This window comes from Anabrus simplex, chromosome 2 (assembly GCF_040414725.1).
Source record: "Anabrus simplex isolate iqAnaSimp1 chromosome 2, ASM4041472v1, whole genome shotgun sequence".
Lineage (NCBI taxonomy): Eukaryota > Metazoa > Arthropoda > Insecta > Orthoptera > Tettigoniidae > Anabrus > Anabrus simplex.
In genome coordinates, this window is record NC_090266.1 from 607,567,443 (window position 1) to 607,587,944 (window position 20,502).

Here is a 20,502-nt window from a genome sequence, read left to right on the forward strand (position 1 = left end):
CAGGTATATGCACCACAGGTTGGATGTAGTGTTCAAGAGAAGGAACAATTCTGTCAAGATCTAGAAGATATAATTGATGAAGAAAATGTCATCGTCATTGGGGACTTAAATGCACAACTTGGGACAGACAGGCTTGGTTATGAGGAAATCATTGGACCACATTAGTTTGGGAACAGAAATGCAGAAGGCGAACAACTGCTTGATTTGTGCAGAAGAAATGGATTGATCATCAAAAAATACCTTCTTCCAAAAACAAGACAGCCACAAGATAACAAGATATATCTGGGATGGAAAACATGTCTCTCATCGACTATATCATCACTAACAAAGGAGGAGGGAAATATGTAACTGATGTCAAAGTTATCCCCAGTGAGAGTATGGACAGTGATCATAGATTATTGATTGCAGACCGAAATCATGTGGCTAACACAACCCCGAAGAAAAGAAAAAGAAAACATAAAGTGAAGACTTGGAAATTAGAAGAAGCGAAGCTGAAGGAAGAATATAAAATAAGGATACAGAGACACTTACCAAAAGGGGAAATGAATACAGTAGAAGAAGAATGGAAAATTTTTAAGGATACTTTGGTGGGTGAAGCTAAAGACCTGCGTGGAGTAACAGAATCGGCCATGAAAGAAAAAGATACCCCTTGATGGAAAGACAGAGTCAGATTGGCTATAAAAGAGAGAAATTGGGCAAAAAAGATGCTAGACAAAGAAAAGCAAAGAGATGCACAAGATCCAGGTGGCCAAGAAATAACTAAACTACAGGAACTCTACAAGGCAAAAAAACTTACAGCTAAGAGGATAGTAAGAGAAGAGAAAGAGAAAAAATGGAATGAGTTTGTGGAAAAGTTGGAAGAGGAAGCAGAGGAAACAAGAAACTTCTTTATAGAGTAATTAAAAACAAGCGAAATAACCTAGAAGACATCAAGGTAATAGAGCAGGACTGCGGATCAGTAGTACGAGAGGAAGATGGAATCAGGAGAGAATTCTAGACCTTCTTTGACAAGCTCCTGAATAGAGAGGCATCAAATGTTATTCAAAACAGAAGAATCTGGAAAAAGTGAAGAGCCCAGTAAAAATATGGAGCCACCAATCACATGGTTGGAGATAGAGAAGAGCTTTAAAAGTATGAAGAAAGGGAAAGCTGCAGGAATAGATGAGTTAAGTGTGGACATGTTAAGAGCAGGGGGAACCCCAGCAATCCAATGGCTATATAGACTCCTAAATGTAGTATGGCAGAAAAATACCATGCCAGAAGACTGGAAGAAAGGTATAATTGCACCTATATTCAAGAAAGGTAGGAGACGGAAATGTACCAACTACTGTGGCATCACTCTACTTTCTCATGGACTAAAAATTCTGGAAAAAATTATGGAGAATAGACTGCAAGAAATTGTAGAACCACTTTTAGAAAAGGAACAATATGGCTTTAGGCCTGGGAGGTCAACAACAGATCTTATATTTGCTGTCAGGATGATGGAAAAAACATTGGGAAAAAGAGAAGCCTTTATATCTACTGTTCCTTGACATCGAAAAGGCCTATGACAGCATACCAAGGTAGCTTATTTGGGAGTGCCTGAGAAAGCTCGAAGTTTGAGACAGTCTAATTTCAAAAGTTAAGGTGCTTTTCGAGAAAACCAGAAGCTGTGTACAAGTCGTTTCTGGACTGTCAGACTGGTTTGAGACAAAAAGGGGAGTACAACAAAGTAGTGCTTTGTCGCCCCTATTATTTATCATTGTAATGGATACCATATTAAATGCGCCAAAAAAAAGGGGCAACAAGACTTAAAAGCTTTTGCATTTGCAGATGATGTAGTAATTTGGGGTAAAGATGTAGAAAAGAGACTGCAGGGGTGGAGTCAAGAGTTTGAGAGATATGGATTAAACATCAACAAGGCTAAAACAGTGGTGTTGAAGGTACAGAAGGGTGACAATCAGCCAGAAATCATGCTAAATGGCACTAAGCTGGACAGTGTCACAGAATTTAAGTACTTGGGTAGTATAATGTCCAAGGATAACTTAGCTAAATATGAAGTAAATAGTTGAATCAGCAAAGCAATACATTTTTACCTCCAAGTAAGACAGCTACTATGGGATAAACAAGTACCACTCAAAACCAAGATGACACTGTATAAATCATACTACACCCCTATCCTCACATACAGCCTGGAAACCACTACATTAACAAGAAAGGACAACTCGAAACTCCAAGCAGCAGAAATGAAGTTCCTACGCACAATGATCCAGAAGACCAGGAGGGATAAAATCAGGAATGAAATAGTCAGAGAAGACGTAGGACTAGAAAACTCCTACTCCAGAAGATCCAAAAGGCAAGACTGAAGTGGTTTGGTCATGTGAAAAGAATGAGTGCCAACAGATCTGCAAGAAAGCAGTATGAAAGAGAAATCAGGGGAAAGAGACCAGTGGGCATACCTAGAGAAAAATGGACAGACTTAGTGAAGAAGGATGTAGAGAAGAGAGGTCAGGATTGGGAGCAGATTGTGAACGAAGAATGGTTCATGGACAGAACAAAATGGAAGGGGCTCGTGTATCACACCTGGGAAACTGGAGTTGGAATGAGTTAGCTGGAAAATTTATAATGTCCAATAACGGACCATTTATATTGGTATCCTACTATATTGTTCGAGAGAGTCACTTCTAGCTTCGAATTCACCTAAGTGTCTGGATTTCGTTGTCCAGACACTCAAGTTTGTTCTTTAACAACAAGTGTGGTCACTCGCTCCGATATCGCCTCTATAATTCTGACCAGAAACTTACCCGAGCTGAGTCTCATTCAGGACCCTCGTGACGGTCTATTCCATGAGGTTGGCACTACCGTTCGCTTCCTTGCTGTTGCGCTTGTTGCTCCTGGTTATCTTGTTTCACAATGGAATATTTTAATGAACTGATAAAAATATGGCCACGACAGGGAGACACTTTAAACACTTTCAGACTATGTTTGCACACTTTAACACGTTTGATATATATTACTAGGAAATAACACCTTCTAATTCACTTTGACTGAGGAGCTGATCTTACGCACATCCGTCAGCCATGAAGACTTTCTAACCACATACTATTTCCTGCTCTCAACACACAGAACAAAACCCTCCCAAAATGATCCATGGCACTTGGAACAAGAGATAGCAACAGAGCATGGCACTTAGAACAGTGCTATCTGTTACAAATTATTTGAATCTCTTTAGGCTGTGTTAGTAATTCTTAACCTTCATCTTTCATGCATACGCTTCTTTTGCTTCTTACAAGCCCATATCGCATTGTTTTGCTCCCGTATACATATTCTCTCTCTCTCTCTCTCTCTCTCTCTCTCTCTCGTTACTAAATTTTTATGTCTCTTTTTAATTTCTTGATACTTCTTTTATCTCTATTCCATTATTCCGTGTTATCTTCATTTCCTTCACAACTTCCTTCACTGTTTCTTTCTAGCATGGTGTCTCCTGTCATATACTCTTGCAAATTTTCTCTGCTCAGCTTACAAATGTATCTTTAAACTTGGGACTCTTCCAACATCCATTCCTGGAAATGGTTGTTTCAATATTTCCTGTACATTTTTACCATTTAGTTTCTATACTTTCATTTTCTTCTCTCTTATTTCTTTTATTCTTTCAGTTATTTTCTCTCATTATTGAAACCACTATTGGATGGTCTCCGCCAAGTGTTTCTCTCGGTAGAGCCATCCATCAACTGCGACTTGCACTTTCCACCATGAAGTGATAAATTACTGTTTTTGTCCTTCTGTTACCCCATATATATTGTGCCCTGGATTTGCTGTTATTCTTTCTAAACCTCACATTTTATCATATATTAAGTATAAGACTTTTGAATGATAATTCAACATTTTTTCAATGTGTAAGACTTCTGGATACTGTAATTAATATAGTGTCACCCCTAATTTAAAATGAATTACTGAATAAATATACCAGTAGGTAGGTAATACTTTTATTGTGTATCACTAGAAGTGCAATGTTTTTTTTTTTTTATAATTACCCTGCTAAATGCTTTACAAAATAAATAAATAAATAATATAAGTGGCCAAATTGTAAAGTTGTGGGCATTCCTTCCTTCTAATTCATAATTGCTTATTTTGATCAAGTCATGAAATATTTTAGGAAATGATCGTGAAAGTCATGAAAAATGGTTTACTGAAATATATAGACACCCTGCCTTTCCTTTCCCATCGCCATAACACCTATCTGTGTCGGTGCGACATAAAGCCAATTGTAAAAGTTCGTCCTTTCATACTCCTCAATACTACTTCCACTTCCTCCCACATAAAGTCCATTTCCATTGTAGTTCATCTTCATCTTCCTCAATTACTTCGTCCTATGAGATTCCATTTGAATTTAGTAATTCTTTTGAGTAATTCCTCCACATCCGGCTCCATGGCTAAATGGTTAGCGTGCTGGCCTTTGGTCACAGGGGTCCTGGGTTCGATTCCCGGCAGGGTCGAGAATTTTAACCTTAATTGGTTAATTTTGCTGGCACGGGGGCTGGGTGTATGTGTCGTCTTCATCATCATTTCATCCTCATCACGACGCGCAGGTCGCCTACGGGTGTCAAATAAAAGGACCTGCACCTGGCGAGCCGAACATGTCCTCGGACACTCCCGGCACTAAAAGCCATACGCCATTTCATTTCCACATCATTTTGAGTTCCTTTTTTTTCCTCCACCTCCTTGCCATCTTTATTTACTTACTATTTTGTAATTCTTCATTACTGGTATGTATTTTCTTCTCTTACTTCTAACCATTCCATATTGTGCCTTTTTATTGCTTTCTCTATCTTTGCGTATTAATTCTTCCATCATCTCTGTCCATTCTTCTATCCACCTTCTACTCTATTCTGCCCTTGCCCTATTTGCTTCTCTTGACTGATACTCTTTTCTCGCTTCCACCCTCTTACTTTGTAACTGTGTCCTAAGACCTTCTTCTTCTGCACTGTATATCGTTCCATCCTTCCGTCACTGGGTTTCCGCTCATTTTTCTTCATACCACTCCTACATACTACTCCTGCTGCCTCTCTTAATGTGTTTCTGGCAAAGCGACACAGTTATTCATTAGAATTTCTGACGTGTTTTGAAAAGTGAGGTCATTAACAAGATGGGTAGTTTATATAATGTAACTATACCCTGTTTTTGCATTTACAAAAAGTGCTGTAAAGCATTTTTTTAATACTTGTGTTACATACATACGTGCATACATACATCCAAACCAAACCAAACCCCATGGCACTACAGCCCTTGAAGGGCCTTGGCCTACCAAGCGACCGCTGCTCAGCCCGAAGGCCTGCAGATTACGAGGTGTCGTGTGGTCAGCATGACGAATCCTCTTGGCAGTTTTTCTTGGCTTTCTAGACCGGGGCCGCTATCTCACCACGGGGCCGGCTACATACATACATGCATACACAATATTCATATACATTCATTTTATTGTAGATTCGTATGCCTGTTAGTGTTCAGTCTGTCAGCCTTTGCGCAGTCAACCATTATTCCTAGATCCTTTTCTCCTTCATTTTAACCTTTTTTATGATAGAATTCATTTTTCTCCTTGGTAACTCCACCACATCTTACCACTTAAACCAGTTCCATCAGGTATTTGAGTTTAATATACTGTTTGTATTTTCAAAACTCCTTGTGTTCAAATCATTAGCATGAATAATTTAATTGAAAATTAAATCTCTCCACAGGTTTTGGAATTGCAGTTGGAATTGATGGGTGCGAGTACATCAAAAAAACCAGAAGAGGGACAGTGGAAGAATTCACATGAGTATGATTCCCTGATTTCCAAAAATCGAGCTTTAACTGAAGCTATAAACAATGCATTTAATGCAAATGCAAATTTGTTAGAAAGAGCTAGCATTGCTGAAGCTGCTAGAGACAGAATGAAAGACAGATTGAATGAACTTAAAAATGAATATGATCAAGCACTAAAAGATATCCAAGAGATAATGCTGAACAATGATCTTCCTGATTTCCATCTGAAATTGAATTTTCTTGAGGATTTAGGGAGAAAAATAAAGGACATACAGGTTAGTAGTATCAACTGTCTTGGCATATGTTCATAAGTGTAAAGGAGTATTTGAACATGGTGACACACCAAACAAAGATAATTTTAAAAAAACATGGAGACCTACTACATGTTGCATGCTATTTTTGCCGTTTGCCCAATGTAGGTTAACGAGATGTCCCGTTCTTAATGGATTGTCCCTCACTTTCTTTTTCCACCCCGACTATCATCCCATTTTCCCCACAAAACTAATGGGATGCTAAATTGTCCCTTTTTATTAATTTTGGGCCCATTTTGTCCCTTTTTTTTAAACAATGGTGTGACTGCGCTAGTTGTAGAAGCTTTGAACGTTTTGAATGTTAAATATGTCTGCGTGTGAAATGAGTCATAATATTACATTCCAACAAAACTTGTCGTTGCAACATACGGCAGCACTGCTATATTGGCAGTCCTAACAGTAAAAATGTTGTGTTGAAAGATAACAACTTCTGGAATAAATAGCTTCTGAATGATGGTAATTATAAATCGTTGTGCAGTTTTCAGTTCCAAGTTCAAGTCCACTGTATTTGCATAAGTTATCATTTTGTAGGACAAATATATCAGTGTTTATTGTTTGTAATAAACCTGAATCCTATATTTTAGAAGAACCAATTTCTGAAACACTTAAAATCCTGTAAATAATGCCGAAGCGTGATAATACACTTCAGTTCTATATATCAAGTGGGAAATAACTTGTTCAGGTATGCTATATTCCAATCAGGTACTGTTGAATTTTAATCACATTCATCCCCCTTTTTAATAAAAAAAATAGTTGAAGTGTCCTCTTTGTTTTTTTGAATCTGGTCATCCTAGCCTAATGTCCATTCAACCATCTTGTGCACCTGCAATTCCAATTCTGCTTCCTTCGTGTATTTGTTAACCATCCCATTGTTTTATAGTTTTATGTAGGTCAGCCAAAAATAGTTAACTACTTTTTTGCATAATCAAGTGTGTTCAAACATTTATTGTAGTGTGGCCCATACTTCTCTATACCTTGTTTGAAGAACTCTTGTCCAGCTGTCAATAACCACTTTTGTGTCACAGTCTTGACCTCTTCATATTGCTTCACAAGTTCTTCATAGGTGTGAACGCATCAAAATCACAGGATTTAAAATCTGGACTGTAGTGAGGGTGTTTCTATATTCTACCACTGGCATTGATTTCAGAAAGTCTGTTGTGATTCATACTGAATGCAGTTTTGCATTGTATGAAGAAGCACAGTGTCTTTTGTCAGTTCATAGTTATTGATCTGTAACCTCCTTTCTTAACCTCTTCACATGTTTGCAGTGACATCCTACTATTGGATGTTGCAATAATGTGGCCACGAATTCTGTGTGAACAAAATTTTCTTTGTCAAAGAACGCGGTCTACATCACTTTCCCAGAGTTTTCTTTCACGTTTTCAAAGGTGAGGACATTTCTATCCACACAAACTCTTCGAACCCAACAATCCTCTCTGGTCATGATTTTGTTGAAAAAATACATTTCCTTCCTTCATGTTTCGATCCAAAAATGTAAGAGCTGTTTAGAAACAGTGTTTCATGTGATACACTGTCATTATGTAAAGCAATCACCAAGAACACTTTTAGCAGAACTCAAATGCTCTATAAAGATGAGGTGCACACTTCCATGCAAAATATCAGTTCAGCCACAATTCCTTCCTCTGTAATTTACCTGCTTTTTGATTCAATTCGTTAACATATTTAGCATTGTACTTTGTCATTGTTGATGATCATTGTCCTCAGTATTTGCACACCCATTCTTAGACAGCACACTCCACTTTATGATACTGTGGAATCTCCGATTCTCTGTTTTTGGAGGGACCACGGAAAGCAGATGTACAATACAGGAAAACTGAAAATCCAGGAATGAATTAAATCCATCGACATTTTGACTAAACATCTCAAAAATGAAATATATACAATTATAATCTTACAAACACTCCTAAACCCAACCCAAACAAACCAATCCAAACTAGAGCCCTATTGGCCCTTTGCCTACCAAGCAACTGATGCTCAGCCCGAAGGCCTGCAGATTACGGGATGATGCATTGTCAGTGTGACAAATCCCCTTTGCCGTTATTCCTGGCTCTCTAGACCGGGTTCACCTTCTCACCATTAGATAGCTCCTCAATTAATGGTAATCAGCGTAGGCTGAGTAGACCTGAAACTAGCCCTCATATCCTGGCAAAAATGCCTGAACTGGCCAGGAATCGAGCCCAGGGTTCTCCGGATGAGAGGCAGGCAAGCCAGACCGCAGGGCCAGCTTCAAACATTAATTATATGAGTCTAAATCCTCGATACTTTACATTCAGTTTTACCAAGGAAACTTCATCAGTTTCACATGAAAACTTCTTTCAAGTCAGCAGCTTTGTTCAGCCAAACTCATCGAAAAATCAAATAACGCCAAGCCAAACAACAATTAACCGCAAGTAGTTTTTAATTCTCTAATCTAATAAAATTAAGCACAATGGATATTTTTAAAAATCATCCATTGTAATTTGTAAATCGTGTACTGTGTAATCGACTTGTAAAGGTTATGTTGAACTTGAGAATATGGTTTTGAATGGAAGTATCGAATCTCAGAAGTTCTTGAATGCATTACAGTCAATTCTTCCAGTCACTAATCACAAGAAAATTGGTAAGAGAAAATTATCATCAGAACTCCAGAAATCTAGCTGAATCGTGACCTTGAGCTAAGCTGAAAAGTGCGCTCGCTGCTCCAGCCAGTACGAGTGGGAAATGATACAAACTTTTTAAACCGAGCTCGATAGCTGCAGTCGCTTAAGTGCGGCCAGTATCCAGTATTCAAGAGATAGTAGGTTCGAACCCCACTGTCGGCAGCCATGAAGATGGTTTTCTGTGGTTTCCCATTTTCATACCAGGCAAATGCTGGGGCTGTACCTTAGTTAAGGCCACAGCCGCTTCCTTCCCAGTCCTAGCCCTTTCCTGTCCCATCGTCACCATAAGACATATCTGTGTCAGTGCTACGTAAAGCCAATAGAGAAAAAAAAAAAAAACAACTTTTTAAATGTTATGCTGCTCATGTGAAACTACTGCAGTTTTTATAAGGACATTTTAACACAAACACACAAACTTAAAATTCCCAGTCTTATATTAGGACCAAAACACTAGGTAATCCCAACACATTCCATGGCTTTATGTATGTAAGGTGCAACATCTGTTCTAGACTCAAGAACACTATCGTATCTGACCTTATTAAAATACTAGATTTGTGTTAAGGAGCAATTTCAATTTCTGTCTGAAAGCCCGATGACTACCGTGTTTACCCACATAATTTTTGCACCTAATGACCAAATTTTTTGTTCCAAAATTAAGCTGGGTAAATTGCATGGACTTTTCCTTGAAGGGATGAAGTTACACTGAAATTTTAAATGAAATCAATGAAATCACCAAGATGGTTGTGAAAATACCACTTTGTATCAACACTGAACATTTATTTACCGATTAGACAAAGTAATAAAATCATTTTTAAACAACATCGCGTGCTGTTTGTACGTATTTATGGTAGGCTGTCTTCTTCCATCACTGTAATATTTTACCGTATACAAAGGAAATTTCAACAAGCAAGTTCTCAAATTTATATGACTTCAGTTTACTGGCAGGTCTGCAGCCTTTTAACACTTAATTCAAGTAGGTGACCAGGCGAAAAAATTAGCGCAGTTTGCTTTGCACTGTTGCATGCCGCTACAGAATGACCTAGAAATCTGTAATAATAAAGTAGCTAATAAGGTAGTGCATGTGTTGAGCGTTAATGTTATGAACACTGTAATAAAATGCAAGTCACATGCAGGTAATAAAGAAGAGCGCTGATCAGACTTGCTGGTACACTTCAACATTTCATAGTTGTTCTCAGCCGATGAGTTGTCACATTCCTTCTCATTCCTTCTCCTCTTTTCCACTAAAAAATAGATAAATTGTGGTTTGAAAGCAGTAGCATTATGATATATGCCATAAGGGAATTCAAGTTCTTTCACCAAGTTGAAGGCACCAACACATAATTTCAGTAGTGCTTTTATCTTAAATTAGAGGATCCGTGAAATTATTTACTGTATCTCATTCCTTTTTTTTTTTTTTTTTTTTTTTTAACTTTTCAGCTTTCAGTTCTTTAACAATGTATCGACTACAATTTCCTGCCTTTTGCAGGGAGAGACAACCTATTTTGTTTGTGTGAAGCCAGTGTTTAATTTTGCATCCGATTGTTTTTATTTATTTTTTATTTATATATTTATTTATTTTTATTTATTTATCAAGTAAATGTGTTATAGCTGTAGCAACATTTACTTTATTCTGAGGTCGGATGAAATTATGTTTCTGATTATTCAATCTGTTCTTTAATAAACCAATGAATTGTTTTTATTTAAAATATTTGCAACATCAGGGGTATCTGTAACTGCTAAGCCTGATAGTTCACCACCATATTCTAATTAAGGCTTTTTTTTATCAAAAGAGACTATGGGGTAGAAATACTATCAAAAAAAACATATGTCCGCAACGCAAGGATTGCCTTTTCATGGGAGAGAAGTAGCAACAAAATCAAAGCTTGTGATGTTCAGTCAGTATTTCATACCTGTCTTAACTTGTGGTATCGAAACCTGCACCTTCACTGAGGAAGACTCATCAAGGTTACAGGCATCTGAGATTAAGTTCCTCAGGTCCACAATTCAAAAAAACAAAACTGGACAATATAAGGTATGATGTGGTTAGAAAGGAAGCTGCAATTGAAACATCATTGTTAGATTGGGTTAGCATGTCGAGGTTGAGGTGGTTCGGGCATGTAATGAGGATGGAGCCAACAAATACAGCTTATGTTAACTTGGAGAATGTGGCAGGAAAATGAATGGTGGAAAGTCCAAGAACCCATTGGATGGACATCTTAACGATGGACATGGCAGATCGGGGAAGGACAATGGAAGACGTCATTAACAACAGAACGTATCTCAAAAGACAGAGTGGAAGGGGCTTGCCAACAGTACCCGGGAAACTGTGATGTATCCACAAACACGCACACAAATGCTGTCAGTTGGTACACTTACTTATATAGAAATATTTATCCACACATTACACATTAAACACGCATATAACCTATTTAACTGCTGTCAAAAACAAAACACTCACATTGGAAATATCAACAAACCACCATTTTAACAACTGCCTATCACTAAGCACATGCCACATATAGACTGCAACCTTAAAACAATTGACTGCTGATTGTTTACAAACATGTTGGCCACGAGGTCACAAGTGCAACTCGTGTTAAACCATAACTCCAACTGAACAGAAACTTGTCTCCACCATCAAGACCACCTCCATATATATGTGCCTGGCCAGGCTTCTAGAAAGATATGTTACAAAATACCTTCTAGTAAGATCTCGAGTGCCTAACAACATAGTTATAATGTAAAGAATAAATTATATACTATTAATTACAGGTTCTTACATTAACTAAACTTATATATATGCACAGCACGTGTTTCATGACATAACCTCATAAACAATGCGATCATTTGACTACATAAATGTTAATACTAATTCTAAATGGTTGGAAACACTTCATAGCCATTTCAAGTCATAATAATGATAATAATCATAATCATAAAATAATAATAATAATTCAAGCTTGATACTTGCATTATTTACCTATGGGTGGGAGAACATTGCTTTTAAGTTATATCAGTTTATCACACTTGCATCATTATCACCCCTATAACTTTAAACAATTTCGACAGTCCATCACACTCGTCGACTTTGCTTTGGGCGTGGATTGTATCTTCTCTCTTCCTCGACATCTCTGGATGTGCTCTCCTCTTCTTGACCGGATCGTGCCGTGTCAGGGGTCGGGGTTGTCTCGCCGCCAGCCTCTTGCTCGATGATAGTTGATGCATTCTCCTCATGACCAGACTGAGCTGTGTCATCAGTAGCCTCTCCTCCTGGTGGACCCGTGGTAGTACCGGGCTTAGTCTGTATGCGCAGCGGTTGGGTGACTCGCCACAATTCCGATGAATGGACCTTGACAGGAGGGTTGGTCTTTAGTAAGTAGACCCCATGGCCCAGCTGCTTATCCACCTCAACAGGACCAACCCACTTAGGTGCGAGACCTGCGTGAAACCCTCCAATCTTTTTATTGACTGGGTGGTTACGTCGCAGTACTTGTTGGCCTGGTAGGAAGATCTCAGTCCCTTCGACATCTTGAACCCTGGCCTGGGTAAGGGATCTCTTCTCGGCCAAAACTTGCTTCTCCTTGATGTCCCGCTGCTGCTGCTACTGCTGCTGCTGCTGCCACTCTGCCAGGGAAACAGCTGCATCACCTTGACCAGAAGTGGGTGTGTACGAATCTCCCAATCCCCCGTGCTGTATAGGTGTCGACCAAGGAACAGTTCTGCTGGGGAATAGCCGGTGATATGGTTGATGCGTCGATGCAGGGCAAAGGGTGACTGCGGTATCTGACAGTCCCACAGTCGATGTCTTTGTCTATTAGGTGGACCTGTAGCATCATTTTTAGCTCCTGGTTGCGTCATTCCGTTGGATTGGCCCTTGGGGTGGTCCAGTGCTCCACACCCCATTCTGTCATAATTTGCTGCCGCTTCCATGACATGAACTGACTTGCATTGTTTGACAGAATGCACCGTGGATAACCGTAGCGGCTGAATACCTCATCTTGTAGAAGGCTAGTGATGCATCTCGTCATGGCTTCAGGTATCGGAAAGGCCTCAATCCATCTTGTGAAGAGGTCGGTGATTACTAGGAGTCCTGTTTTACCCCGTGGTGTTCTAGGGTAGGGACCCATCAACTCCAGGGCTATGACCTCCCAAGGGCGTTGCGGCCGTCTTCCTCACTGACTGGTATATGCCTTCCTGTTGCTCGCCTTGGTGCAGGCACAGATGTACCACCCCTTCACGTAGTCCAGGATGTCTTTCCGCATGTTGACCCAAGACAATCTTCGTCGGATAGACTGATACGTCTCTTCGCATCCTGGATGTCTGGCTTCAGTGCAGTCGTGGAACTTCTCGAGGATGTCTGTCGTGTGTTGTCTAGAGATCACCATTACTGCAGGAGTGTCGGAGAGGTGCGACCTGTACATTAAGAGTCCTCCATCAACTCGGAAGTTCTTGTAGCACATCTTGAATTCCCTCGGGACGAGTCGACTATCGGTGTTCTGTCTCCTAATCAACTGTGTCATGGTCCTACAGGACTTGTCTTGTTCTTGCCACTGTTTGATTACTCCTAGATCAGGCTCTTTCTTGATGTTCATAAGGACAGTTTCCTTAGGCTCACTGTGGTGTTTCCATGGGAACTCCCTTTCGACAATGCTGCTCCTAGCTTCAGGTTCAATCGCCGGGTGCCTGGATAAACTGTCTGCTCCTAGGTTTGTCGGTCCTGGGACGTGATACACATCAAAGTCAAATTCTGCGATTAACAGAGCCCATCGCATCAATTTAGATTTTGAGCCAGAAACCGAGTTCAACCATTTGAGAGCGGCATTATCGGTGTAGAGCTGGAACTTCCTTCCCTCCAAGTAGTCTCGGAATTTGCCCATGGCCCACACCACGGCTAAGGCTTCCTTCTCGGCAGTGCAGTAGCGTTGTTCGGTGGTAGATAGCTTTCTGCTGGCATACTTGATGTCCCTTCTGCCGTCACTCCTCTCCTGGAATAACACTGCTTCTAAGCTGGAGTCGCTGGCATCCATCTGCAGGCACATCTTGCGTTGGGGGTCGGGATGGGCTAGACTGGAAGTGTTGCATATCGCAGCCTTAATGTCTTGAAATGCTGCCTCCTCCTCGCTGGTCCATCGGAAAGAAAGGGCGGTTGTTATGGAGTAGATCGGTGAGTGGTATTGCCTTCTCGTCAAAGTATGGCACGAAGCTGCTATACCATCCACACAAGCCAAGGAACTGACGTACTTGTCTCTTGGTCCGCGGGTGTTCAGCTTCTTCGATAGCTCGATTCTTCTCCGGTTGCCTTTCTAAGCCTTCAGATGTTAGAACATGGCCAAGATATTCTACGAGGGATTGGGCGAAGTGGCACTTCTCCAGTTGGCAAGTCAGTCAATGAATCTTCAGCCATACCAGTACTTTCCTCAGATGTACAAGCTGTTCTTGAAAATTCTTGCTGTGAATTAAAATGTTGTCTAGATACACTTGGCAAAAACTCCAACATATCCTGATGATACCATATCCATGAGTCACATGAAGGTGGCAGGAACATTCTTCAATCCAAACAGCATTACTCCAAACTGGTACAATCCTCTCGGTGTCATGAAGGTGGTCATTGCTCTAGAACATTCCTCGACCTCCACTTGCCAGTATCCGGAGTTGAGATCCAGCGTGCTGAAAATCCTAGACCTACTTACTTGTTTCAGTGAGCCTTTCAGGTCAGGCATGGGGTAGGCGTCATTAATGATCTTCTTGTTCAACCTGCGGAAGTCCACACTTAGTCGATACTCCCCATTCTTCTTTTTTTCAGTAGGATGATAGGTGAAGCCCAACAGGATGTAGAGGGTTCCATCAGACCATGGCCCTTCCATTTCTTGAATCTTCTGGGTGATGAAGTTACGCTTATCAGGGTTGATTGGATATAGACGTTGCTTGTTGGGTGAGGAAGTGCTGTATTCATTGGTGTGCGTTACAGTGGTAGTCCGTCCTATTTTATTTGTGATGACAACCTCAAACAATGCGATCATGTGACTACGTAAATAATAATAATAATAATAATAATAATAATACTAAATGGTTGGAAACACTTCATAGACATACAAGTCATAATAATAATAATCATAATCGTAAAATAATAATAATAATAATAATAATAATAATAATAATAATAATAATAATAATAATAATAATTCAAGCTCGATACTTGCATTTTTTACCCATGGTTGAGAGAATATTGTTTTCTAGTTATATCAGTTTATCACACTTGAGTCAACTGGAACTGTAAAATGATGATGATGATGATGATGATGATGATTGTTTACATTGTGTAAACTCGTCAATTTGGTGATGTTATGAACAAGTGAGACAAATTATGATTGCAGCAGTCCTTCACTGCCATCTTAGTGACTATGAGAAAGTTTTCTGCGCTTTACTTAAACTGATAATTGTCCATGTCCTCCGACTACGTTTGGACTGAAGCCAATTCCCTTGCTCTGGATGTGGCTGTTGTGTAGGGGAGTGAGGGGAATGCTGTAGGCGATAACTCTGTTCAACAGAGAGGGGAGGGTAACTTATTTATGTTATATGTGTTATAATTATTGTGTTTGACAGAATGAAAAGTTTTAATCTTTAGAATGCATGAACATGCATTCACACTATCTGATAAAAAGTATACTGACAACAACTCAAAAATTGTGATAATTGGACTGTTTCTTTAACACTTCTCTGCAGTGGAATGAGATTGACCCACCATTTGTCTTTCCAATAAAGGGCGTTTAAACAGGATATCTCTGCCCTTTGCCTTTATGATAGCTTTAACACCGTCAGTGAGACTTTTTTGAGCTGTTTGTGTTGTGGCTCCTTGGGCTCTGGAGTGAAGTCGGCATTCCAATTCATCCTAAAAATGTTGTATGGTCAGACTGTTTCCAGAACCTTTCTACCCACAAAACTGTTCAGATCTTGTCTTGTGACAGGCAGCATTGCCATGCTGATGGAGAATATTATCATCATTTAACCAGGCTTCTACCACAGACACCACCCTCCAACCACTGGAGAAGTGCATCATTTATGGGCATCTGCTCAACCACTGACCCTCATTCCTGAATTTTCTGCACTCATTTTTGATGCTGTCTGGACACTGCAAAACACACAGGTGATTGTTTTCTGGATGTTTGGTCATTTTCACAAACCACCTTCCAGCATGCTTAATGGTCGCTGTCTGTCATTAAACTCTTGTCTACTTGGTGATTGTTTCATTGTGGTTGTGTCTTCCTGTTCCTATTTAACTATACCATCGTCATCAATCAAAATGAACAACTTGAGAAAAGCTGTAGTGTCACTGACAGATTTGTGAAAGTCGGTCACCAGCCCACATTTGAGGTCACTGAATTTCGCATGACCTATCCATCCTCATGGTATTTATTATTAATGAGCAACACACAGCACTCTACCTCCTTTTATGCCAGTAAGCTCGTTAGAATAACACCTAGGCTTCAGTTCGTTATTACACAGAGGTATCACCACTTCATGATCATACGTACATAATATGCTTACATCTTTTAGTCTGCAAACCTCTGAATGATCTGAACTTTTCTGTAATTTTATGTTGGCAGCTGGCACTGTGATCTCGTGCTCATACATTGAGAGTAAATTATTTGAATCTAATTTAAGTCCCATAGATCACCTACACTCTTCCTCACATGAGCCCACCACCAAAGCAGATTAGTTTGCATAGCTTCTTCCAGTATGTTAATTTCTGAATATATTTTGATATCTTGTGTGAATACCCCTGGGCCTTATCCTCTTCCTGGTTTTTAAAAACAATCATTGTTATTATGTTCATGTCTTGTTATTACCAACTTATTCCTCAGGGAATTTATCTATCTATTTTGGTAGACATGATATGGGCTTTAGGACTTATGCTGTGTCAAGAAAACAAGGTGGAAGTATTTACGTTACACAGAGAACTTTGCCCCACGTCTTCAGAAGAAATTCTTCTTCTTAAATTCAAACCTTCATTATTGTTGAAGACTTCCTCGTGGACAATCAAGATTTTCTTCTGAAGACGCGGGGCAAAGTTCTCTGCGTAATGTAAAGAGTTTCACCTTGTTTTCTTGACACGGCATAAGCCCAAAAGCCTTTACCGTGTCTACAAGTACGGGCCGTGAAAGCATCAGTGTTAATATCTGTTTTGGTTTTTATTTTTTATTTATCAGATGGAGCATCTACAGAGTTCTGACGAAATTCTGAAACATGAATTGAATGAAAATAAACTGTGTAATGTATCACCAGGACAAGCAGTTGAATCTGAGTCATCTCTCCATGAAGAATTACAGGAAGCTAGTTTTGATGAGGAACATGAAGCTCTAACCATGCAACAAGTTCAGCTCAATAAACAACTCCAGGTTTGTATCCTTTGCCACTAATTTGTTTCAAGAGATATACTGTAACCTTGCTTGAACTGAATCACTGCTGTTTGTGAGACCATTCTTTCCAGATTGGCTAACTGTAATAATAATCTTCTTGGTTTTACATCGTACTACCTACCACTGTGGTTTTTGGAGACCGTGAGGTGCTGGAAATTTTTTCCTGCAGGAATTCCTTTACATGCTGGTAAATCTACCAATGTGAGGTTGGCATATTTGAGCACCTTCAGATATTACCAAACTCTGCTGGGATCAAACTCTCACATCTGGTACGCAGAAAGACAGCACTCTACCGTCTGAGCCATTCACTTCAGAACTCAACTGTATATATTGAGTGTAAACAGAAAGAACATTTTACTTCTTTTTTTAATTTTTATTTTGGGAAGACGAATACAGTGGACTCTATTATCCATTCCTGGAAATAACATTTTCCCAGATTATTCGTACAAATGGTGTGATCCTATCAGCATCCTAATTAAATCATGTTTAAAAAATACTGCATAATCCATGAAGGTGTGGTGGGTTCGTGTTATGGGTAACTCTAGTCACGTCCTAGTTCGTGAACCATGGGCAACGGCGGAGTGACCTAGGAAGTGGTCCTGAGACTCAGGATACCAGTTGCTATGGAATGGGAGTGGGCATCTCAGACATATTCTGAGTCATGGCCCTCCTTCTGCTCAGGTGGCTAGGATTATACAATCCACCGGTGGTCCCTAACCCATTAGAGGATAGTTCCTCACTGGGACTATGTGTAAGTAAGGGTAGCATCTAGCTTCACAGAATTTTCACCGAGCACACTCGGAACATTTTAAGGATACCTCAGACCTATGGAAGTAAAGGAGTCCCACGCCCGTTCAGCAGGAAAGCGACTCCTTGGAAACGGCTAACGAAATGGAATTCGATGGGGAGCTATCAATATTAATGGGGCTTATGGAAGAAAGAGAGCAGAACTGGCTTAGTCAGCGAAGAGGATGATTCCAATTGTGCAAGGAAGAGATAGGAGATTATAAAGTGTACTTAGACGGGTGCAAAAAAGGGCAGAGTGTAGGGTAGGACTGTTGATCAAGAATACTATTGCATGTAACACAGCTTCCATTAGGCACGTACATGAGCGAATGAAGTGGGTGGAGGAAGTAGGACAAGAAATGTGAAGGTGCGGATGACAGGTTTTATGATGCATTGAGTGACATCATAGTGAGGGTCAAAAGCAGTTTGAGAGTTGGAAATAGAACTGAAGGATACGGAAGGGTGATTGGTAAATGTGGGGAAGATATGGAAGCTAAGGGGAATGGGAAGTATTTGCTGGACTTCTGTGCTAGTATGGGATTACGAGTTACGGATACATTTTTTTAAATATTGCTATTTGCTTTACGTCACACCAACATAGGTGTGACGGTGACGGTGGGATAGGAAAGGCTTAGGAGTGTGAAAGAAGCGGCTGTGGTCTTAATTAAGGTACAGCTCCAGCATTTGCCTGGTGTGAAAAGAGAAACTACAGAAAACCATCTTCAGGGCTGCCGAGAGTGGGATTCGAACCCGCTATCTTCCGAATGCAAGCTCACAGCTATGCACCCCTAACCGCATGACCAACTCGCTCGGTTTACAGATACATTCTTGAAGCATAAGGCTATTCACCACTACACTTGGGATGGTAGACATGCCAGATCCATAACAGACTATATCTTAATCTATTTTGAATTCAGGAAATCTGTTATGTATGTGCGGCTTTTCTGAGGACTTTTCGATGATACAGACCACTATCTGATCTATAGTGACTGGGCGAGTTGGCCGTGCGTGTAGAGGCGCGCGGCTGTAAGCTTGCATCCAGGAGATAGTAGGTTCGAATCCCACTATCGGCAGCCCTGAAGATGGTTTTCCTTGGTTTCCCATTTTCACACCAGGCAAATGCTGGGGCTGTACCTTAATTAAGGCCACGGCCGCTTCCTTCCAACTCCTAGGCCTTTCCTATCCCAATCGTCGCCATAAGACCTATCTGTGTCGGTGCAACGTAAAGCCCCTAACAAAAAAAAAAAAAGATCTGTAGTGAATTAAGTATCTCTAGGCCTAGGATAGAGAAAATGAAATCTGTCTGTAGACGAATAAGGGTAGCAAATCTCCAAGACGAGGACATTAGACAGAAGTACATGGATATGATTAGTGAAGATTTCCAAACAATGGACAGTAAGCAGGTTCAGGATATGCTATCTGCGTCTGACAAGAAGTCACGGGAACTTGTTGTAGGTACGGCACGAGTAGAGATACTACACTTCTAGCCACATACTCACATGTGACAGACAGTGCGAGCTCTCTGAATCGATGTACATTCATTATCAAACTGCTCATTATGCGGTACATGCAGTAAATTTGACTTCTCGACAGCATCTCAGTCCACAGGGATAAGTCGTTTATTCAATACAAATTACGTGTTTTGTAGATGTTATTTACAACATTTATTTAATATGTTACCGGTTTTGACATTTAAATGTTATCATCAGCCATAAACACATTAATGACAAACAAAAGAGCTAGGACATAATAATTAAAACTGGCGTAGTGACACATTGAAATATGTACATAGTTTTTTACCATTCAAAGATTAACAGAAGGTTTTGATATGTTATCAAAGAACAAGATTGAAAAAAGAAAGAAAAAACGTGTGTGCAGAAAGCAATAAAGGCAATTAAAGAATGAAGTGCATAGAAAGTGCAGGACAGTTAAGGAAGAATGACTGAAGGAAAAGTGCAAAGATGTTGAAGGCTGTATGGTCATAGGAAAGAGCTCAGATGGAAAACCACTTCTAAGAAAAGAAGACAAGGCAGAAAAATGGAAGGAACATATCCAACAGCTGTATCAAGGTAAAAACTTGGACGATTTGGTGCTGGAAGAAGAAGAGGCTGTTGATGCTGATGAACTGGGAGACCAAATTTTGAGGTCAGAATTTGACAGAGTTTTGAGAGACCTAAATAGGAACAAGGCACCTGGAATTGATGACATTCCCTCTGAATTACTGACTCTGTTAGGAGAAACCAGCCTTATTCCATTTAGTGTGCAAGATGTATGAGACAGAAGTGCCATCCGATTTTCAGCAGTATGCTGGTGCTGACAAGGGTGAAAACTACTGCACCATCAGTTTAGTTTCTCACGCTTGAAAAATTTTAACACATTATTTACAGAAGAATGGAAAGACAAGTTGAAACTTCAGTTGGGTGAAGATCAATTTGGCTTCAGAAGAAATGAAGGAACACATGAAGCAATCCTGACTTTACGTCTGATCTTAGAGGATGAAATTAAGAAGGACCAGCCCACATACATGGCGTTCGTAGAACTTGAAATTGC

The 20,502-nt window shown here is 40.0% G+C and overlaps 1 protein-coding gene across 1 annotated transcript in view; it reads left to right on the forward strand.

Annotated features, from left to right (window-relative positions):
* Positions 1–20,502, forward strand: part of Klp3A (kinesin-like protein 3A) — a 343,005-nt gene that overhangs the window by 157,942 nt on the left and 164,561 nt on the right. The window contains exons 10-11 of the mRNA XM_067139235.2: positions 5,712–6,053; positions 16,957–17,145. Of these exons, the coding sequence (XP_066995336.2) occupies positions 5,712–6,053; positions 16,957–17,145 (531 nt within the window). The remainder of the gene's footprint in view (positions 1–5,711; positions 6,054–16,956; positions 17,146–20,502) is intronic.